This window comes from Lithobates pipiens, unplaced genomic scaffold (genome assembly GCF_037356315.1).
Source record: "Lithobates pipiens isolate NorthernLeopardFrog02 unplaced genomic scaffold, aLitPip1_a1.2 Scaffold_35, whole genome shotgun sequence".
In the NCBI taxonomy this organism is placed as follows: domain Eukaryota; kingdom Metazoa; phylum Chordata; class Amphibia; order Anura; family Ranidae; genus Lithobates; species Lithobates pipiens.
Genome location: NW_027507811.1, coordinates 17333311 through 17356300, shown reverse-complemented (window position 1 = coordinate 17356300; position 22990 = coordinate 17333311). Strand labels below are relative to the sequence as shown.

General features: G+C 45.0%; 2 protein-coding genes across 3 annotated transcripts in view; one reads left to right on the top strand and one right to left on the bottom strand.

Annotated features, from left to right (window-relative positions):
- Window positions 1-9391, bottom strand: part of LOC143955566 (zinc finger MYM-type protein 1-like) — an 89094-nt gene extending 79703 nt beyond the window's left edge. Inside the window, exons 1-8 of one of the 2 annotated variants that reach the window (XM_077465639.1) lie at window positions 9273-9391; window positions 7522-7679; window positions 7312-7435; window positions 7107-7195; window positions 6857-7000; window positions 6610-6751; window positions 6259-6353; window positions 2024-4185 (exon numbers count right to left, since the gene is read on the bottom strand). In XM_077465639.1, the coding sequence (XP_077321765.1) occupies window positions 2026-4185; window positions 6259-6353; window positions 6610-6751; window positions 6857-7000; window positions 7107-7195; window positions 7312-7345 (2664 nt within the window). In that variant the 5' untranslated portion in view covers window positions 7346-7435; window positions 7522-7679; window positions 9273-9391 and the 3' untranslated portion in view covers window positions 2024-2025. The remainder of the gene's footprint in view (window positions 1-2023; window positions 4186-6258; window positions 6354-6609; window positions 6752-6856; window positions 7001-7106; window positions 7196-7311; window positions 7436-7521; window positions 7680-9272) is intronic. The other variant, XM_077465640.1, reaches the window with a different exon arrangement.
- Window positions 9392-10398: 1007 nt separating this feature from the next.
- LOC143955671 (uncharacterized) lies at window positions 10399-22381 on the top strand. Its single transcript, XM_077465778.1, has 6 exons — window positions 10399-10539; window positions 13503-13671; window positions 13760-13883; window positions 14000-14097; window positions 14188-14326; window positions 20793-22381. The coding sequence occupies exons 3-6, from the start codon at window positions 13799-13801 to the stop codon at window positions 22379-22381; spliced, it is 1911 nt and encodes a 636-aa protein (XP_077321904.1). The 5' UTR covers window positions 10399-10539; window positions 13503-13671; window positions 13760-13798.
- Window positions 22382-22990: the final 609 nt, after the last annotated feature.

Genomic DNA, 22990 nt, shown 5'->3' with positions numbered 1-22990 from the left:
AACCAGTGTCCCGGGGGGGGGCACATGTGGCCCGCAGAGCCCTCTGATGTGGCCCACGACCTCCTGCTCTGGGAGATGGTGGGTTGCCAACCCGCCATCCCGGAGCATCGGTGTTGTGAATGAAGTCGGCGGTAGAGGAAGCAAGCGACTGCAGAGCAGAGCCACATAAGTCGATGCTTCCTGTATAGTGCCAACTCCTGTCACCGGGCGTCATACGGGCATATCTGTTCTGCAGTGGTTATTGAGCTGCTTTCAAATTCTTACCTGCACTGAGCCCAAGACTTCTGTTATTACATGCGGGATTGGTGCACTTTCTGAAAACACCTGCAGGATATGATAGAAGTCTATGGCAAAGTGGATCTAACCATAAGGAAAGCTACAGGTGCCTCAGTGTGAAAGCAGCCTTAGGCCCCTTTGACACAATTGGTCCGACCCAATCGGATCCTTTATTCACCTCTATGGAGCCGCAGACGTAAACAGACTTGTGGCGCTTTACACCCACCTACCTCCAATCTATTCTCCTAGGTTACCAAGTCGCTTAAGTGGCCCTCGCTCTTCAAAAGGTTGGGCACCCCTGCTTTAAGTGGTTAAACTGACTTCATTTACAGACCAAAGTTCCTCCCTTTGATCTAAGACCCCTTTCACACTGGGGCGTTTTTCATGCGTTTTAGCGTTAAAAAAAAGCACTTGAAAGAAGCCGCAACTGCAATCCCAGTGTAAAAGCCAGAGTGCTTTCACACCGAGATACCTTTCACACTGGGGCGTTTTTCAGGCGCTTTAGCGTTAAAAAAAGGGCCTGAACGAAGCTGCAACTGCAATCCCAATGTAAAAGCCCGAGTGCTTTCACACTGAGGCGCTGCGCTGGCAGGGCTTCAAAAAAAGTCCTGTAAGCAGCTTCTTTGCAGCGCTTTTGGAGCGGTGAATACAACGCTCCTAAAGCACCCCTTCCCATTGAAATCAATGAGAAGCGCCTGTAAAACGCCTGAAAAACGCTATTGGCAGCAGCGTTTTGTGGGCGCTTTTAAACCTTTATTTGGCCACTAGCAGGGGTTAAAAGCGCCCCAATAACGCTCGAAAAAAGCTGGTAAAGCGCTGCTAGTTTAAGCGGCGCTTTACAAGCGTTTTTCGGGCGCTGACATTGTGAAAGGGCTCTTAAAGCACTTGGGCTTTCACATTGGGACTGCAGATGAGGCTTCATTAAAGCGCTTTACAGGCGCTTTTTTTAACGCTAAAGCGCTTTAAAAACGCCTGAAAAACGCCCCAGTGTGAAAGGGGTCTAAAGACCTAAAGTGTTACAATGTTTCTCTTTATTTCTGCCTAAGCTAAACTTGGCAGGTTGTTGTTTTTTTGACAGATGTCAGCTATGAGCAGAAAACTCTCTGCACTGAATCTGGGAAAATGCTGTGTTAAGATCGTGAGGGGGGGTAAAAAAATAAATCGCAATCTCGATTCTTTAATGATTAATTGTGCACCTGTAGCCTGCACTGATAATAAATGCTTTGATTATCAGAGCAGACCCCCCCCCCCGTCATGAGAGCTACTGATCGCCTCTCCTCTACTCGTGCCTTGTCAGAGCTAATAGAGGAAAGGCAGATAAGCGTCACTTCCTGGTTACGACGTGACCAGCTGTGATTGGACACAGCTGATCACATGGTAAAGAGCCTACGTCATGGAGATGCGGTGTGTGTCACAGCAACACACTGCACTACCGGCCGCCACGCTGTGTGCTCTCACGGGCGGCTCCTCCTGCTGGACGCCATATGGCGTCTGTGACGGACTCCGGACACCCTGTTGGGTATTTCCACCACGAAGCTGCCTCCCAAGTCCTGGAACACGAGACCAATGGATCTGGCTATAGTGACCCCAAGAAACAGGCAACACCAGTTTTAGAGTACACCAGAAATAGAACTGTTTATTAGAACAAGAATACAGGATAAAAGAGCCACCCTGCAGGCCATCATTCTGCATATGGTGAGCAGGAAGTGGTTAAAAACAACGTTACCAATATGTAACCTTTACTTACCTTTATTTGTAAATGAAGTCCATTCGCCCATCCTTCTGGACAAAGGTCTCAGTGACTTTGTTGTAGAAGTCCTCTTTATTTTTCTTTAGTTTCAAAAGTCTTTCTGTCTCAATAGAGATGATTGCCAGAGATGAAAGTCCTCCTTGGTCAGTCCTATTCCGATTGTATGTTTCGAGTCTTTTTAAAGCCGAGAACGACCTTTCGACAGACGCGGTTGTAGCCGGTATAGTGAGCGCCAGCTGGAGTAACTTTCCCGCCTCTGGAACGGTCTCCATCAGATCATTCTGGGCCAAAAAGCTGAGAAGCTGTCCAGGTGACTTGCATTGGTCCCTCACCATTTGTGTACTATATAAGCCGATAAGATCAGCCTTCAGTCTCACCAAGTCAAAGTACTTTGCATATTTCGACAGGCTCTGCAGTTTGGCGTCGTCAAAATGGTGCGACATTTCATCGAATTTTGTGCAATCGACCAAAGCAAGGAAACTTAGCTCACCGAAATGATCAAACCTAGCTTTCAATTGAACACCGATGTTGTCAAGGATGTTATAAAACATTCGTCTCCTCTCATCTCTGACCGGCTGTTTGCTTCCATCATCATCTTTCAGGCCTAGCGTCATGCATTTTTTCTGGAATCGGTCGTAAAAACTGTCGAAATCTCGTCTTTGGCGTTCCACAACTTCCATTGTGTCGCGGATTCGTGAACAGCAGAAGCCTATATCCATTACGTGGTTCTGCAGCACACAGAAGAGCGCATCGGTTTCCTTGAAAATGCCCTCATAGACCATTATTAGGAAGCAGGTTTGGGCTTTTGACAGCCAGAGATCATACCCAAAGGCCATCATGAGGGTTTCGTTATCCCAAACGTCAGGATTTTCACTCATAATCCGGAATACGGCACGTAGATCAGTTTGGTACATGCCGATTGTTTGGACAAGATGGGAATTTGAGCTCCATCTGGTTGGTGCTGCTCTCGGCAAACGCTGCTTCACAACCTCGTCCAGTAGGTGGGCGCGCTTGGTTGACTTATTAAAAAACGTGGCCAGGCCCTCAGCGGTTTTAAAAAATGATTTACACTCAGGAATACATTTTGCTGAATGCATGAGCACTAAGTTCAAGGTGTGCGCATAACAGTGAATAAACGCTGCTTCAGGTATCTTCTCTCCAATCTTGGCCTTCACCACATTAAGGTCTGACGCCATCACAGAGGCTCCGTCGTACCTCTGAGATACCAGCTTTTCAACGCAATTGTATTTCTGCAACACTCCCAAAACGTAATCGGCAATAGCCGGTGCCCGTCTGTCCCCCACATCGTCAAACCCCAAAAACGCCTCCTTCACCTCACAAGTCACCTTACTCGTAACCACGTAACGCATTATTACTGAGAAGCGGGCTTCGTTTGTGACATCGGTCGTCTCATCTACTTCTACAGCTACAAACGGGGCTGCGTTAATCTCCTCTTGGATATCATTTTTAATGACCTCAGCGATGGCTTCAATTAAATCATTCGGTATTCCGTTTGATAAGCAAGAAAACACAGTGGAGGTCACCAAATGATTCGCTAACCTCACATCTTTCTCGGCAAAAGCATGTAATAGCTCCACGAAGTTGCCACGATTAGAAGAGCTTGCGCTCTCGTCGTTACCACCAAAAGCCAACTCCTGTTTGGCCAGGAAGCAGGTTGCGTTAATAAGGTCTTTCAAAATCTCACGGTTTTCCTTCACCTTAGCGTTGTGGATGCCGATATTTAATCTCCGCTGTTCATCCAAAGCCAGGTCTATTCTTGGAGCTCCGAAGGTTTTTAAAGCAATTTGGCTTTGGATGTGAATTGCCGATTTCTCGTGTTTGCTTAGACCCCTTGAAAAATTCTTCAAGTCGCAAAATCCTTCGTTGGTCCAAACGTTGTTGGTGGTGGAGAACAGGAGACAGGGATAGCAGTAAAGGCGGTTTTTCGTAGCGCAGCCACACAGCCAGTCTTTTCGTTGGTACCACTCCAGTTGAAACGACCGGGTTATTTTTCTCTGTCCCTTCGTTTGAAGTAGGTCCATGAGCACAGGCATTGGCCTCCCATTTTTTAAGACTCCCTGTTTTGATTGAAAGTCCAGTTTTGAGAATTTTCGAAGGTTTGGTATAGTGTTTTCCATTTTTGCAGTTGCTGGAAAGTACTAAAACACAGCATATACAAGAAAACATCAAACAGGCATATATTAAAATGGACATTTTCTCATTCAGTAGCATTATAAATAAACAAGATAGAGGTTGAGTCACGTACCACCCGGAAGTCGTCATATGGAAAGTACGTCACTTCCGGTTTATGAAATTCCATAAGATATTGTGACTAAAGTCTCAATAAGGATGCTAAATGCAAAAGGTGAAATGCAAGGGAGGGTGCCAAGAAGCTGGTGTTGCTGGCTGGCACTAATAATGTGTTCCTTTAGCCAATGAATGACAGAGCGTGCATTTCACCTTTTCAATTTAGCATCCTTATCGAGTCTTTAGTCACAACATTTTATGTAATTTTCGTAAACCGTAAGTGACGCACTTTTCACATGGCAACTTTCGGTTGGTACGTGATTCAAATTGGGGCCACATTGTCTATATAAACGATGTGTTTGTGGCAAGGACTCACACCCCAGATGACGTCTAAGTGGATGAAACGCGCCAAGGCAGAGTCCTGCCATCATTGCGCTATTTCATGTCTCTGCAAGAGGTTTTTGCTGGAAACGTGAGTGTTCCTGCTTTACCTTTTTTATTAAACCAATTTTTAAACAACATCACACTATGTGGAACCTTTCTTTAATTTCTGGTCACATCGTGTGAATATCCTTCAATCCTCCTTCCCTCCTTGTAAATAAACGTCACCCACAGGTTTCACTGAGAACCTGCCGATGACCAGTGCTGTTCTGACCCAGATCAGTGATCGTAGTCACCTGAATCAGCAAGTGTTTACGATACATCATCACTTTGAATGGTGAATATCACCACAAGCCTGCATGACTTAAGAGGTATATGTTCCTTTAAAGTGGTTGTAAACCCTTACAAACCACTTTGACCTACAGGTAAGCCTAAATTAAGGCTTACCTGTAGGTCCAAGAAATATCTCCTAAACCTATATGGTTTAGGAGATATTTGCCCGAAGACAGGCACTGCTGTCTACGGCGCATGCGCCGTAGAAAGCGGTGCGCAGGCGCACTGAGTGCGGCATTCTCAATGACAGAGCTGCCGCACGTGTCGGCTCCCGTGCGCATGCGCGGGAGTGACGTCATTGCGGCTTCGCCGAATGACAGCGGCGGAGCTGCGAGACCCCACCAAGAAGATGGATGCGGCAGACTACAGGGGACAGCGGCGACTTCGCTGGCTCCTGTGTCAGGTAAGTGACACATAATGGACTACTATGCTTTGCCTTTGCAGGTAATGAAAGAGGAAGTAAACTCATCAGGGTTTACTTCCTCTTTAAGCCCACTGTTTCCGGTAAGCCTTAACATAAATCAGTGGTGGTTTTCCTTGCCAATTTTTCTTCTGTGATGTTTCCATGGATGCCTCAGTGATGTCAGCGTTTGTCTTTTAGACACATGCCCCCTTCTATAACACTGCAGTGAAAGGAAAGCCTCCACTGCACTTATTGGACAGCTTGTTCCAATGGTGCTTTACCATTGGTCCAAGGCTCCAAGCTGTCCACTGAGCTTGGGGCCTCTAACAAGAAGTGATGAGAGGCACTGTGAGCTCATTCTCTCAGTCTGCTGCAAACAGAGTGTGCCAGCTTGTATTTAAACTGGCAGCTCTGTATGTAGTTTCTTTTTTTTTTTTTTCCTTTTTTTTTTTTTTTTTTTGCAGCCACATCAGCGAATCATGAAGCGAGACTAGAATCTGTATGTAGTTTCTGACAGGCTGCGCAAGGAGCCCCGTATCTCCATTGGGGCAAGGAGCCTCACATTTTGACCAGTGGTGGGGTAGTGACCCCAGGTCGACGATCTATGACCCTCGATTTATTTTTTTATAGATTTTTTTTATATTCATGGATTTTTTTTATGTTCATGGCTCTGCTTAACCTGCTTTCCCTGACTGCACGTCCCTGATGTAGGGTGCTCAAGACAGGAGCTGGAAATGGGAACGGGGGTGCGGGAAGCAGGGCTGTACTTCAGATGTAGAAGTAAGCAATAAAACAAGAGACTACATAGAAGAATGTCATCTCACAAAGTCAAAAATGTTTCTTTGGTTCATACACCAAATCCACCTACCTGATGGTGGGGGATGGTGTGATCTTCCTGTGTGGAATCCCGGGAATACAGAGGACGGAGACATCTCTTTGATGGGTTCCCATTACTGGATCCATCTGTAGGAAACACACACACTGACTGAATACATTGTTTCTATGTGTTTATCAGATGATGGGGGATCTAGGTGGAGCCTCCGTACTGCTCTCTCCTTTACAATAAAGTCTCCTCTTACCCGGTGATGTGAGGGGCGGCTGATTGTCCATCATGATTTTCTTGTAGACATATTACCAGAGGTGAAGGTCTACATATCCCCAATCATCAATCTATATACTTTAGTACTAACAGTTTCTGAATTTAGTGTTTATTACTCACCTGTGCTGATATCTAGAGAAGGTTCCTCTTCTTTAGTTGTCACCGTCATCCCAACTTCCCCCGTAGACTCCTGATAACCCTTTAAAGTCATCATTTCTTCTTCCTCTTTAACCTCATCTTTCACAGACATCAGTTCTTCATGCTAAACCAAAAGAAAGAAAGAACTTAGAAATGTGAGGGCCAATAGGCTGAGAGAAGAGTATAATGTCATACAGTGTAGAATCCCTTTTATGTTCTTCCCATCTACCTGATGATGGTGAGGGATGGTGTGATCTTCCTGTGTGGAATTCTGGGAATGATGAGGACAACCTTCCTTCATAGACTTCTGAGCTTCACTCATCAACGTATCTTCTTTTTTAATCTCAACTTTAATGTCTTTCAGTTCTTCATCCTGAACCCAAAAGATGATAGAATATATTTATAGAAAGGGACAAAGGAAAGAATGTCCTCTCATAGATTAGAATTTCTTTTGGTTCTAGTTGCTCACTCCCACCTACCTGATGATGGTGGGGGATGGTGTGACCTTCCTGTGTGGAATACAGAGGACGGGGAGATCTCTCTGGTGGGTTCCCATTACTGGATCCATCTGTAGGAAACACACACACTGACTGAATACATTGTTTCTATGTGTTTATCAGATGATGGGGGATCTAGGCGGAGCCTCCGTACTGCTCTCTCCTTTACAATAAAGTCTCCTCTTACCCGGTGATGTGAGGGGCGGCTGATTGTCCATCATGAGGTCCTTGTAGAGATCCTTGTGTCCTTCTAAATACTCCCACTCCTCCGTGGAGAAATAGACAGTGACATCCTGACACCTTATAGGAACCTGACACACACAATGATACAGTCACCATCCAGACACATCCCTTGTCTGTTACTGGATAATGTCCCAGAATTCCCGGCACCGCTCACCTCTCCTGCCAGCAGACCAATGATCTTCTTGGTGACTTCTAGAATCTTCTTGGCACTGGTTACCTCTGTTGTCAGGCAGTGAGGTGGAGGCACTGTGGTGGGTGATATCCTGTGAAGACGGCTACTGGGTGTTGATGGATCACCAGATATTGTCTTCACTTTTTTTTATGTAAAAAGAGAATGTAACAATTATCACTACAGACTTCCCAGAATGCCCTTCACCTCCTCCTGATCTATACAGGACTCTCCTCTCTGTAGACAAATAATAAACTGGGAATTATCTGGACTGTACTGGGATGAAGAACGTCTACACAGAGTGCCTCCAGAGTTCTGAAATCATAGATTTCTTTTAAGGTGTAACTCCAACCAAGGCCTTTTATTTTTGGTTTGGAATGAGTGGAGAAGATTTAGAACTTAATTTATGCTTTTCTTCTATCTGTGTCCTTCCACTTTCTGTCTAGGTGACCAATATCAAGAAGAAAAAGGATGTGAGTGGAAATCAAGTGTCAAGTTTGCTTTTATAGAGAAGAATTACCTGATACATATTGGGTTGGAGAGAATACATGCTTAGTAAATAGTACTGACCGTGTATGATGGAGGATCTGTAGACATGACATTGCTCTGTGATCACAGTGGTCGGGAATGTCTATATTGTGAGCCCCATCCTATTAGTGTCACTGGACAGGGCGTGTATTGTACACATTGATGTCTCCCTGACAGCCAACTCCACCAAAGTAGGTCTGGGGGCATCTGTGCTGTGATTGGTGTTCAGGGTCACATGACTGAGACATGATTCATGTTATGGTGAGGAGACAAAGGAAGCCAAAAATCCTCCAACATAATACGAGGTACAGAACTGCATCATCACTTCCATCAAATCACAAAAATTAGGAGCTTCATCCCTCATTCTATGTACTGTAGGGATGTTCATTTCTTCTGCTCCCTTCATTAGAACTTGTACTGTAGATCAGTCTTCTTCCTCCCCATATCCTGACCCAGAGAAGACATGGTGTCCATTATCTCACATGAGAGCCAACAACCCAGAGACAGCTCTATGGAGAATAAATGGCTCTATATTTAGGATGTATCCAGTCTATAAACCAGAGGCTCTGGATGGACAGTTGGATAAATGGTTCTATATTTAGGATGTATCCAGTCTATAAACCAGAGGCTCTGGATGGACAGTTGGATAAATGGTTCTATATTTAGGATGTATCCGGTCTATAAACCAGAGGCTCTGGATGGACAGTTGGATAAATGGCTCTATATTTAGGATGTATCCGGTCTATAAACCAGAGGCTCTGGATGGACAGTTGGATAAATGGCTCTATATTTAGGATGTATCCGGTCTATAAACCAGAGGTTCTGGATGGACAGTTGGATAAATGGTTCTATATTTAGGATGTATCCGGTCTATAAACCAGAGGCTCTGGATGGACAGTTGGATAAATGGCTCTATATTTAGGATGTATCCGGTCTATAAACCAGAGGCTCTGGATGGACAGTTGGATAAATGGTTCTATATTTAGGATGTATCCGGTCTATAAACCAGAGGCTCTGGATGGACAGTTGGATAAATGGCTCTATATTTAGGATGTATCCGGTCTATAAACCAGAGGCTCTGGATGGACAGTTGGATAAATGGCTCTATATTTAGGATGTATGTCCTCAACATAAAAGACATCACGGTGACTATGGAGGAAGATGACGGGGGTGCAACTGGGTGTAAATATAAAATAATATCTTATTACCTCCTCTACTACCAGTTTCAGCAATGTCTTTTCTTTACTTGCTCCCAACTTGCTTGGCACTCAGAACTTCATTATAGAAAACATCACTTCCTGTCTTCCCCCTACATCACTTCCTGTTTCCCCCCTACATAACTTCCTGTTTTTTCCTTCCATCACTTCCTGTTTTCTCCCTACATCACTTCTCCTTACATCACTTCCTGGCTGGGCTCTTAGGGAAATTACAGTAAGTAACACGGGACCCGCCCATTAACTGGCAACTTCTCATTCCTCACATATCGGAACAGGAAGTGACACTTCTGAGCAGACGGCAGTAGATATCCTAGGACTCAATAAGGAAAATAGGTATTTCCTGCCTCGGGGACACCACAAGCAGCTGAATCATAACGTCTGACTGACAACACTACATATAAATATCACAATGCATCACAGCCAGCTTACGTAACACACCTATGCTTTACCTTTATTTTCTATTCTTTTTTACTTGGAAATTCTAATTCGATTACAAAACTATTCAAATGAAATTTGAATAGTTTTTGAATCAAATTCAAATAGTTTTCAAAATGAATGTGAATATTTTTCGATTACAATGGTTTTCAAATTCGACTCATATATGAAAACTATTCACATTCATTTTGAAAACGATTTGAATTTCCGTCAAAATTTTTGTTATTTCAGATTCTTTAAAATTAATTACTATTGTGATTTGGAAATTTGGATACATCAGAATTTCCAAATAACCAAAAATGTATCGGAATTTAATCTCGGAACGTAACGAACCACCCATGCCTAAATTCAAAATCTACATTCAAGCCAGACGGTACCAACGTTTTTCTTTCATATATCCAATATAATTCCCTTGTATTGAGTTGACGGATGTAATTACCACCCCTCTGATGTGTTTTATTTATGCCCCAAAATGTGTGTCCCGCTATGGCGCATCCTAAAATGCTTGCCATAAAATAAACCTGCAATCCAAAGGACAGACGCCAAGAACACTCACAGCATCAATCGCTCTAAAAGGTACTTTAACGGCTTGCGGAACAAAAAAAAAACAAAAAAACACAGGCTGCATATTGTATTTTCTCCACAAGATGGTGATCTCGCTTATTGTCATTGGAGCAGAAGATGGGAAGTGATGTCATCTACAGACAGGAAGTGATGTCATCTACAGACAGGAAGTGATACTAAACAAAAGACACAGGAAGTCCCAAGTGGGAGGAAATTTGGGAGCAAGTGAAGGGAGAAATACCTGAAATCAGCAGAGGAGGTAATACGATATTTTATATTTACACCCAGTAACCCCCCGTCATGTCCGTCCTCTTCCTCCATAGTCACTGTGATGTCTTTTATCTCCAACAAATGATGATACACTTGCTTAATATATATACCAATACATCCTAAATATAGGACTATTTATCCAACTGTCCATCCAGAACCTCTGGTTTATAGACCGGATACATCCTAAATATAGAACCATTTATCCAACTGTCCATCCAGAGCCTCTGGTTTATAGACCGGATACATCCTAAATATAGAACCATTTATCCAACTGTCCATCCAGAGCCTCTGGTTTATAGACCGGATACATCCTAAATATAGAACCATTTATCCAACTGTCCATCCAGAGCCTCTGGTTTATAGACCGGATACATCCTAAATATAGAACCATTTATCCAACTGTCCATCCAGAGCCTCTGGTTTATAGACCAGATACTTCCTATATATAGAGCCATCATTGTAGAGATGTTATGACGGTGAAGGAGACAAGATCTGGACAGTGATTGGATGTGGGTGGAAAGGAGAAGTCAGAGTCTAGGATTAGTTGAGATACTGATAGTCGTGCCACTGATCTCATGAAAAAGTCGAGGGAGGGATGAAATATTATGATCAGGTTTGGAAAGATTGAGGTGGAGGAAGTGGTGTGACATCCATAGTAGTACAGGCGGTCCCCGGGGAACACACAAGACAGGGACTGTAGGTTTGTTCTTAACCACTTGAGATCCGCACTATAGCCGAATGATGGCTACAGAGCGGACCTCCTTTGCCGGGACCACGTCTATTGACGTCGTCCCATGCACGAACGGCCTGCGCGCCCCCTGAGGGGTGCGCGCGGCGTGCTCTGTGATCGCGAGTCTATGAGACTCGCCTGATCACGGATCCGAGGAAGGGGTCGATCCCGACCCCTTATCACGTGATCAGCTGTCAGCCAATGACAGCTGATCATGTGATGCAACGGAGCCGGTAATCGGCTATTATTCCTCCTCGCGCTGACAGCGCAAGGAGAAAAAAAAAGAGCCGATCACCGGCGGGCCATGATCGGGACATCAGTCCCGATCACGGCCAGCCCTGCCAGTGCCCACCTGCCCCCTGCCAGTGCCACCTTAATAAAATATAAGTGTCCCCCGTCAATGCCACCCAGCAGTGCCACCCACAGTGCCACCCACAGTGCCCACAATCTGCCTCAACAATGGTGCTGCACCCCAGTGCCAGATATCCGTGCCCATCAGTGTCATCTACCAGTGTCCATCAGTGCCCAGCAGTGCCACCTATCAGAGCCACCTATCAGTGCCACCTATCAGTGCCCATCAGTCCCATCTATCAGTGGTACCTATCAGTGCCCCTTAGTGCCATCCATCCATGCCACCCATCCGTGCCCATCTTTTCCCATCAGTGCCGCCTTATCTGTGCCCATCAGTACTGCCTTATCTGTGCCTATCGGTGCCACCTTATCTGTGCCTATTAGTGCCGCCTTAACTATGCCCATCAGTGCCCGCCAGTGCAGCCTATCAGGCTACATTGGTGGGCACTGATAGGCTGCACTGGTGGGCACTGATAGGCTGCATTGGTGGGCACTATAAGTGCCCACCAGTGCAGCCTATCAGTGCCGCCTCATCAGCGCACTTCAATGAAGGAGAAAAATGACCTGTTTGCAAAATTTTATAACAAACTATTAAACATGATTTTTTATTTATTTATTTTGCATTTTTTTTGTTTGTTTAGCAAAAAATAAAACTCCCAGCTGGAATTAAATAACACCAAAAGAAAGATCTATTTGTGGGAAAAAAATGATAAAAATTTCATTTGGGTACAGTGTTGTATGCCCGCGCAATTGTCATTCAAAGTGCATCAGCGCTGAAAGCTGAAAATTGGTCTGGGACTGAGAGGGGGGTTTAAGTGCCCAGTAAGCAAGTGGTTAAAGTGGTTGTAAACCCTTACAAACCACTTTGACCTACAGGTAAGCCTAGATTAAGGCTTACCTGTAGGTCCAAGGAATATCTCCCAAACCTATATGGTTTAGGAGATATTTGCCCGAAGACAGGCACCGCTGTCTACGACGCATGCGCCGTAGACAGCGGCGCGCAGGCACAATGAGCGTGGCATCGTCGATGACGAAGATGGCTCGCGTCTCGGCTCCCGTGCGCATGTGCGGGAGTGACGTCATCGCGGCTTCGCCGAATGACAGCGGCGGAGCTGCGAGACCCCACCGAGAAGATGGATGCGCCGGACTACAGAGGACAGCGGCGACTTCGCTGGCTCCTGTGTCAGGTAAGTGACACATAATGGACTACTATGCGATGCATTGTAGTCCATTATGCTTTACCTTTGCAGGGAATGAAAGAGGAAGTAAACTCATCAGGGTTTACTTCCTCTTTAAGCTGAATCTGTTTGTAATTTGGAACAGGTACATTTTTTAAGTGTAGCTCCAGCCCAAAAAAATACATTTTTAAGCTCTTGGTTATCGTCACCCCTGTAACGTTTGTTTTGCTGTCTGTGCCCCTGTTCAGAAGATTTCACCTCACTTTCTGTCCCAATGACAATTGGATTTTTAAATTTTTGGGTTGTTGTGGAAACAAGGATTGGTGGAAAAAGCTTCAGTGGAGACACTTTTTTTTTTTTCCATTTTCACTCTTACAGGAGAAAATTTCCCTTCCTAGGGGTAAGTTTCCTCTCACTTCCTGTTGTCTCCTTCTGTTTGTAAGTAGGAGGCGATTGTAAGTCAGATGTTTGTAACTCAGGGACCGCCTGTATGTCAAATGTGGGTGTCTTGACTTATGAGGCCTGTAATATAGTATAACAAGCGGTCCAGGAGAGATCTATGAGAGCTATGGCGGGACACATCTTCATCCCAGTATAGTGCAAATAATTATATCTATTAATAAAACACAGACCTGACCGGAGAGGTGAGGAGTATTTTGGGAAGTCTTCAGTGATTATTTTCTCATTGTACAGGATTATAAAGTAGTAAAGAAAATCTCAGGTGATCCATTAAAACCCAACAGTTACCTTCATGGGGCATCACCCATCACAGTGTTTCCACCTCATTGTCTGACACCCGAGGGAAAAGCAAAGAAGATTGTAGAAGTCAACAAGAAGATCATTGGATCTGCTGACAGGAGAGGTGAGGAGGATTCTGGGAATTCTGGGACACTATTCAGTAACAGACAAGGGATGTGTCTGGATGGTGACTGTATCATTGTGTGTGTCAGGTTCCTATAAGGTGTCAGGATGTCACTGTCTATTTCTCCATGGAGGAGTGGGAGTATTTAGAAGGACACAAGGATCTCTACAAGGACGTCATGATGGACAATCAGCCGCCCCTCACATCACCGGGTAAGAGGAGACTTTATTGTAAAGGAGAGAGCAGTACGGAGGCTCCACCTAGATCCCCCATCATCTGATAAACACATAGAAACAATGTATTCAGTCAGTATGTGTGTTTCCTACAGATGGATCCAGTAATGGGAACCCACCAGAGAGATGTCCCCGTCCTCTGTATTCCCGGGATTCCACACAGGAAGATCACACCATCCCCCACCATCATCAGGTAGGTGGGACTGACCTTGTGGACCTAAACATGTATTCTAAGCTATGATAGAACATTATTCTTTGTAAGTTCTTGTTTCTTGGGGTTCAGGATGAAGAATTGAAAGACATCAAAGTTGAAATTAAAGAAGAAGAAGAGAGGTTGGTGAGTGGAGATCAGCAGTCTATGGAGGAGGGGGAGATGATTATGGAAAGTAAACAGGAGGAACCTTCTCTACATACGGACACAAGTAAGTCGTAAACACTAAATGCAGAAACCATTCACATTTTTTTATTTTACTTCTATGAATATAAAGAATGAATACACGGGTTGAAAAAAGACGTGTTCACCTCCAAAAGAAAAAAAAATGAATCTTAAACCAGGGCTCGACAAAACCCGGGCGCCAGGTCGCATTTGCGACTAGAATTAGCGACCTGGGGAAGCACAGCTGGGGGGTATCCTGTCTCCGTGGCGTGCCCCCCCCCCCCCCCAGCGTGATCGCGTCGGGCCGTTCCGCCGGCGGCCGGTAATTGAGGCTGTGGCTTTTGAGGCCTTCTGCGGTCCTATGATTCCTTCTGGAATCTGGCGCCCTCTTGTGGTGGCCGTTTGTATGAAGGGCAGCACAGTGGTGTAGTGGTTAGCACTCTCACCTAGCAGCAATGGGGTCGTTGGTTCGAATCCCAACCACGACACCATCTGCCTGGAGTTTGCATGTTCTCCCTGTGCCTGCGTGGGTTTCCTCCAGGTACTCCGGTTTCCTCCCACACTCCAAAGACATGCTGGTAGGTTAATTAGTCTAAAAAATTGGCCTGTGTATGTCAATGTTGTATGTGTTTGTAAGCTTGTCGGGACCTTACGGGGTAAAGGACCATGCAAGAAAGCGCCCTGAGGCGATTCAGTTTGCATAGGTATCGCTATACAAGTCACTCACTCACTCACAACCAGCAATGCTAATGGAGCTTCCCCTGCCTGTTTTTATTGCCTGCCCATCTCCTTCCCTTTACTTAGAACCCCTAAACATTATATATATTTTTTATTCTAACACCATAGAGCAGGGATCCTCAAACTACGGCCCTCCAGCTGTTGTGAAACTACACATCCCATGAGGCATTGTAAAACTCTGACATTCACAGACATGACTAGGCATGATGGGAATTGTAGTTCCTGAACAACTGGAGGGCCATAGTTTGAAGACCCATGCCCTAGAGAATAAAATGGCGGTTGTTGCAATACTGTCTGTCACACCGTATTTGAGCAGCGGACTTACAAGCGCACTTTTTTGGGGAAAAATAATTTTTTTGACCACTGGGCACTTAAACACCCTTAATAACCAGACCAATTTTCAGCTTTCGGTGCTCTCGCATTTTGAATGACAATTACTCAGTCATGCAACACTGGACCTATATGAAATTTTTGTCCTTTTTTTCACACAAATAGAGCTTTCTTTTGGTGGTATTTAATCACCGCTGGGTTTTTTATTTTTTGTGCTATAAAGGAAAAAATACCGAAAATTCTGTAAAAAAATTAATTTTCTTTGTTTCTGTTATAAAATTTAGCAGATTAGTAATTTTTTCTTCATAAATTTTGGCCAAAATTTATACTACTACATATCTTTGGTAAAAATAAGTACAAATTGGTGGATATTATTTGGTCTTTGTGAAAGTTATAGAGTCCACAAGCTATGGTGCCAATATCTGAAAATTGATCACACCTGAAGTACCGGTGGCCTATTTCAATTCTTGAGACCCTAACATGCCAGAAAAGTACAAATACCCCCCAAATGACCCCTTTTTGGAAAGAAGACATTCCAAGGTATTTAGTAAGAGGCATGATGAGTTTTTTGAAGTTGTCATTTTTTCCCACAATTCTTTGCAAAATCAAGATTTTTTTTACTTTTTTTTTTTTTTCACAAAATTGTCATATTATCAGGTTATTTCTCACACACAGCATATGCATACCACAAATTACACCCCAAAACACATTCTGCTATTACTCCCGAGTACGGCGATACCACATGTGTGAGACTTTTACACAGTGTGGCCACATACAGAGGCCTAACATGCAGGGAGTGCCATCAGGCGTTCTGGAGCATCCAGGACAATTCTGACATTTCTCTCCTACATGTAAAAATCATCATTTATTTGCTAGAAAATTACATAGAATCCCAAAACATTATATATGTTTTTTTAGCAAACACCCTGGAGAATACAATGGTGGTCTTTGCAACTTTTTATCTCGCACGGTATTTGCGCAGTAATTTTTCGAATGCTTTTTTTTGGAAAAAGAAACAGTTTTGGGCTTAAAAAAAAAAAAAAAAACAGTAAAGTTATCCCAATTTTTCCATAATGTGAAAGATGAAGTTACGCTGAGTAAATAGATACCTAATATGTCACTCTTCAAAATTGCACACGCTCGTGGAATGGCGCCAAAACGTCGCTACTTAAAAATCCCCATAGGCGACGATTTAATTTTTTTTTTTACTGGTTATATGTTTTGAGTTACAGAGGAGGTCTAGGGCTAGAATTATTGCTCTCGCTCTAACGTTCGCAGCGATACCTCACATGTGTGGTTTGAACACCGTTTTCATATGTGGGCGGGACTTACGTATGCGTTCGCTTCTGCATGCGAGCACATGGGGACAGGGGCGCTTTAAAAAAAAAACATTTTTTTTTATTGTTCATTTTACTTTATTTATTTTAGTTTGACATTTTTTTCCCCAAAAATAATTTTTTTGATCACTTTTATTCCTATTACAAGGAATGTAAACATCCCTTGTAATAGGAATATGGGGTGACAGGTCCTCTTTACAGTGAAATCTGGGGGGTCAATAAGACCCACATCTCACCTCTAAGCTGGGAAGCCTGAAAAAAAAAAAAAAAAAAGATTCTGTCTTTGATCGTATTGGCGATTCGGTAGAAGCACCGGAGGGCGGCGGGAGGGGGGGGGGATGTCTATGGCTGGGTATTGCAGGGTATCACCGACTATGGCTGGGTATCTCAGAGTATGGCGTTGCAGAGTATTGCATTGCAGGGTATTGGCGGGTGTTGCAGAGCATTGCAGAGTGTTGCAGGGTATTGGCGGGTGTTGCAGAGTGTTGCAGGGTATTGGCGGGTGTTGCAGGGTATTGGCGGGTGTTGCAGGGTATTGGCGGGTGTTGCAGAGTGTTGCAGGGCGTTGCGGAGTGTTGCAGGGCGTTGCGGAGTGTTGCAGGGCGTTGCGGAGTGTTGCAGGGCGTTGCGGAGTGTTGCAGGGCGTTGCAGGGTATTGCAGAGTGTTGCAGGGTATTGCAGAGTGTTGCAAGGTGTTGCGGAGTGTTGCAGGGTATTGCGGAGTGTTGCAAGGTGTTGCGGAGTGTTGCAAGGTGTTGCGGAGTGTTGCAAGGTGTTGCGGAGCGTTGCAGGGTATTGCGGAGCGTTGCAAGGTTTTGCGGAGTGTTGCAGGGTATTGCGGAGCGTTGCAAGGTTTTGCGGAGCGTTGCAGGGTATTGCGGAGCGTTGCAAGGGTTTGCGGAGCGTTGCAGGGCATTGCGGAGTGTTGCAGGGCAATGCGGAGTGTTGCAGGGCAATGCGGAGTGTTGCAGGGCAATGCAGAGTGTTGCAGGGCAATGCAGAGTGTTGCAGGGCAATGCAGAGTGTTGCAGGGTAATGCAGAGTGTTGCAGGGTAATGCAGAGTGTTGCAGGGTAATGCAGAGTAATGGGGGTATTGCAGAGTAATGGGGGTATTGCAGAGTAATGCAGAGTAATGGGGGTATTGCAGAGTAATGGGGGCATTGCAGAGTAATGCAGAGTAATGGGGGTATTGCAGAGTAATGGGGGCATTGCAGAGTAATGCAGAGTAATGGGGGCATTGCAGAGTAATGGGGGCATTGCAGAGTAATGGGGGCATTGCAGAGTAATGCAGAGTAATGGGGGTATTGCAGAGTAATGGGGGCATTGCAGAGTAATGCAGAGTAATGGGGGTATTGCAGAGTGTTGGCAGGGAATTGAGGGGTTAATTTTCGGTGCGCAGCGATGTGGGCACTGCAGATGCAGCCCACATCGCTGCTGACACCGACCTCTTCCCCCTCCGCTGTACCGATCGGTACAGAGAGGGGGAGGGAGGAACCGGCGTCATAACATGACGCCGGTTTGTTTACAAGTGATCACTCCGTCATTTGACGGAGCGATCACGTGGTAAACGGCCGCGCTGAGCGGCCGTTTACCGCGATTCGTGATGCGCCGGGTCCTGTGGACCCGGCGGTCACGGATGCTCTCGAGTGCGCGCCCCAGGGGGCGCGCGAGAGCAGAATTCTGGGAGGCCGTTAATTAACGGCCTCTCAGAGTTAAACAACCGCCCTGAAGCCGTTAATCGGCAATGGGCGGTTGTTAAGTGGTTAATAAAAAAAATAAGACAACAATAAAGTTAGCCCAATTTTTTATTTTTTTTATATTGTGAAAGATAATGTTACACCGAGTAAATTGATACCCAACACGTCACGCTTCAAAATTGCGCCCGCTCGTGGAATGGCGACAAACTTTTACCCTTTAAAATCTCCATAGGCGACGTTTAAAAAAATTCTACAGGTTTGCACGTTTTGAGTTACAGAGGAGCATCTAGGGCTAGAATTATTGCTCTCGCTCTACCGATCACGGCGGCACAGTGGTGCAGTGGGTAGCACTCTCACCTAGCAGTAAGAAGGTCGCTGGTTCAAATCCCAACCACGACACTACCTGCCTGGAGTTTGCATGTTCTCCCTGTGCCTGCGTGGGTTTCCTCCGGGTACTCCGGTTTCCTCCCACACTCCAAAGACATGCAGGTAGGTTAATTGGCTTCTGGCTTCTGTCCAAAATTGGCCCTAGTGTATGAATGGGGACCTTGGATTGTGGGCTCCTTGAGGATAGGGACCAATGTGGGTGTAGCAATGTACAGGGATAGGGACAATTGTAGACGCTCACTCAGGTTGGACTGGATGGACTGGTGTCTTTATTCAACCTAACTAACTATGAAACTATGATACCTCACGTGTATACAGAAAACGAACAAAACTCTGGATAGCCGCACTCCGGGTTGAGTAAAAATGCCTTTATTTCTTCAAGTGAAAGAACTCCATATTACACGAAATATCACAGCAAAGGGAAAAAAATAGAACAAGATTGCTGACGCGTTTCACGCTAAAACCAGCGCTTACTCATAGCTGATACCTCACATGTGTGGTTTGAACACCGCTTTCATATGCGGGCGGGACAGGGCATGTTTAAAATTATTTTTATTTTCTTACTTTAACTTTTTTTTTTTTTTTTGGACTGTTCTTTTAACCACTACAATACAGGGCACTTTCGCCCCCTTCCTTTCCAGCCCAATTTTCAGCTTTCAGCGCTCTCTCGCGCTTTCAATGACAATTGCGCGGTCATGCTACACTGTACCCAAATGAAATGGTTATCATTTTGTTCGCACAAATAGAGCTTTATTTTGGTGTTATTTATTCACGACTCGGTTTTTTATTTTTTGCGATATAAGCGCAAAAAAAGCGGAAATTTGGAAAAAAAACAATATTTTCTTTTTTCTATTTGAAAAGAAATCCAATAAAATCAAATTTTGTCATAAATTTAAGCCAAAATGTATTCTGCTACATGTTTTTGGTAAAAAAAATTCCGTTAAGTGTATAATAATTGGTTTGTGTGATCAGGGACATATGTACGCAAATGATCATGTACAGATGTGTGCAGGTGATCACGTACATATGTGTGCAGATAATCATTGGGACATGTGATTTTAGTGGGACATATGTGGGGGACATGTTTTTATTATTGGGGACATGTGTTTTTATTATTTGGGGACATGTATGTTTTGGGGACATGTGTGTTTTGGGGACATATGTGGGGACTGTGTTTACACTGTGTGGTGTGTTGTGTATTACACTAGACTAGTGATCAGTGAGTAAAAAGCTGTAAAAACAGCTCATACTCACTGATCATCAGCCGGCTGCAGCGATCTGCTCTCCTCTCCTCAGCGATGACTTCCGTGTGAGGAGAGGAGAGCCGATTGCCTAGCAACCGGCTGTTTGTTTACATCACATGACGGCCGTGATTGGACACGGTCGTCATGTGATCAGGAGGGCCAATCACAGAGCCCTCCTGCCGATTTGAGATGTGCCGTGTCCGGGTGACACGAGCACATAGGGATCTCGCCGCTGCGCGGGCACGCTCGCGCGCGATCCCGCTACTTCTGAAGGACGTTCCTGAACGTCCTATCAGGAGTAGACGGCTCCCACCCGGCCGTATATATGCATTGGCCGGGTGGGAAGTGGTTAAAAAACAAAACAAATTTGTGTTACTTTTATTCCTATTACAAGGAATGTAAAAATCCCTTGTAATAGAAAAAAAAAAAACATGACAGATCCTCTTAAATATGAGATCTGGGGGGTCAGAGAGACCTCACATCTCATATTTACACTAAAGTGCAAGAAAAAAAAAATTGGCATTTAAAAAATAAAAAAAAAAGAAATAAAATGTCCCTCTAAGAGCTATGGGCAATGACTTGGAGACAGGTGTGTGGGGGGGGGGGCGCGCTATCTTCCCCTCACCCGTCTCCATGTCAGGCCAGGGACAGGTCCGGATCACCGTTAAGCCGCGAAGCTTGGCGTAATGATTGCGCCCAACATATTATATAAGACTACTAAATGCAAGACCTAGAAAAAAAAAATATCTAAAAATGTTTTCAATGTGTTTTCTTACAGAGGGACGTGATGTTCTAAATGTCTTGGAGGGAGGTCCAATGGTATCTCGGGATAATAAGGCAGAAGATGATGACATCACACGATGTTCTCCGGGAATGGATCCCGGTACTCCGAGTACACATCCCAGACCTCACCACTCGGAGAGATCAATGGATCCCTCTAATCCCGAGGAATCTTCTGGCCAATCTCATAACGTGACTCCTGATATCCGTCTGAGACCTCGCAGTGCGGAGAGATCCACAGATCCGTCCAATCCCGAGGAGTCTTCTTCATGTGATGGAGGTCACACAGGAGAGCGCTCATCTATGGATTGCCAGAAATCTCCCACTAAACGGCAGAGTAGTCCCTTGCACGAGAATCCCTTTTCATGTCCCGAGTGCGGGAAATTTTACCATTCGAAACAAAGCCTCCTTATGCACCGGAGAATTCACACAACGGAGCGCCCGTTTTCATGTTCAGAGTGCGGCAAATGTTTCATAAACAAACACCACTTTGTTGTGCACCAGAGGACTCACACGGGCGAGCGGCCCTATTCATGTTCAGAGTGCGGGAAAGGTTTCACTCACGTAGGAAACCTTCTTACACACCAGAAAATTCACACAGGTGAGCGTCCTTATTCATGCCTAGAGTGCGGGAAATGTTTCACTCAGAAGGCAAGCCTTCTTAGACACCAGAGGAGTCACACGGGCGAGCGCCCCTATTTGTGTTCAGAGTGCGGGAAACATTTCAGCGATAAACAAGTACTTCTTAGACACCAAAGATTTCATACAGGGAAGGGGTCATATTCATGTTCAGAGTGCGGAAAATGTTTTATACAAAAGGAAGAACTTGATAAACATCAGAGAATGGATCACGCTAATCTTCGGGAGCCATCTACGGTAACTCCAGATCCTCATCCAGGATCTCACTATATGGAGAACTCACAAGATCCATCTAATCCCAAAGAACCTTCCTTAGACCACGAAGGAGCTCACAGGGGGCAGAGTTCATTGTCCTGTTCAGTGTGCGGGAAATGTTTCAGTAGAAAGGGTGATCTTTTTAGGCACCAGAAAATTCACACAGGCGAGCGTCCTTATCCATGTTTAGAGTGTGGGAAATGTTTCAGTGAAAAGGGGAACCTTCTTACGCACCAGAGAATTCACACTGGTGAGTGTCCTTATCCATGTTTAGAGTGTGGGAAGTGTTTCAGTGAAAAGGGGAACCTTCTAAGGCACCAGAAAGTTCACACGGGCGAGCGTCCTTATTCGTGCTCAGAGTGCGGGAAATGTTTCGCTCAAAAGGCAAGCCTTCTTGGGCACCAGAGAAGTCACACAGGAGAACGTCCCTATTTATGTTTGGAGTGCGGGAAATGTTTCACTGATAAAAAAGTACTTCTTCGACACCAAAAAATTCACACAGGGGAGCGTCCTTATTCATGTTCAGAATGCGGGAAAAGTTTTATTGGGATGGGTGAACTTCGAGTACATGAGAGAATTCATACAAAGGAGAAACCCTTTTCGTGTTCAGAGTGCGGGAAATGTTTTGCTGAGAAAAGAAGTCTTCTCAGACATCAGAAAAACCACATGGGGGAGCATCCTTATTCATGTTGAGATTGCGGGAAAAGTTTCACCGAGAAAGGCCAGCTTCATAGACACTAGAAAATTCACACAGCTGACAAGCCTCATTCATGTTCGGAGTGCGGGAAATGCTTTATGGAGAAGCAACAATTTACTGTACATATTGTGACAGACCCAACTTGGACAGAGGCTTTTGGAGGGGATTAGGGGCTACCCTTCTAGCCACTGATTATGGCCCATGGAGGAGACCTTGGATTTTGTCTGCTTCTCCCGGTCAGAACATGGAAAAGAGCTCAGTTCAGGCCCTAAACCCATGAAGAGAGCAGATCATTCTTTAATGGTGGACAACAACGTGAGGAAAGCAGATCATCCTACAATGATGGACAACAACGTGAGGAAAGCAGATCATCCTCCAATGGTGGACAACAATGCGAGGAGAGCAGATCATCCTCCAATGGTGGACAACAACGTGAGGAAAGCAGATCATCCTCCAATGGTGGACAACAACGTGAGGAAAGCAGATCATCCTCCAATGGTGGACAACAACGTGAGGAAAGCAGATCATCCTCCAATGGTGGACAACAACGTGAGGAAAGCAGATCATCCTCCAATGGTGGACAACAATGCGAGGAGAGCAGATCA

Bases quoted from the DNA above. Each gene is read 5' to 3' on its own strand.
- LOC143955671 (XM_077465778.1), top strand. From the start codon at position 13,799: ATGGAGGAGTGGGAGTATTTAGAAGGACACAAGGATCTCTACAAGGAC. The intron at 13,884-13,999 runs GTAAGAGGAGAC...TGTTTCCTACAG, and splicing joins GCCGCCCCTCACATCACCGG to ATGGATCCAGTAATGGGAAC. The intron at 14,327-20,792 runs GTAAGTCGTAAA...GTTTTCTTACAG, and splicing joins TTCTCTACATACGGACACAA to AGGGACGTGATGTTCTAAAT.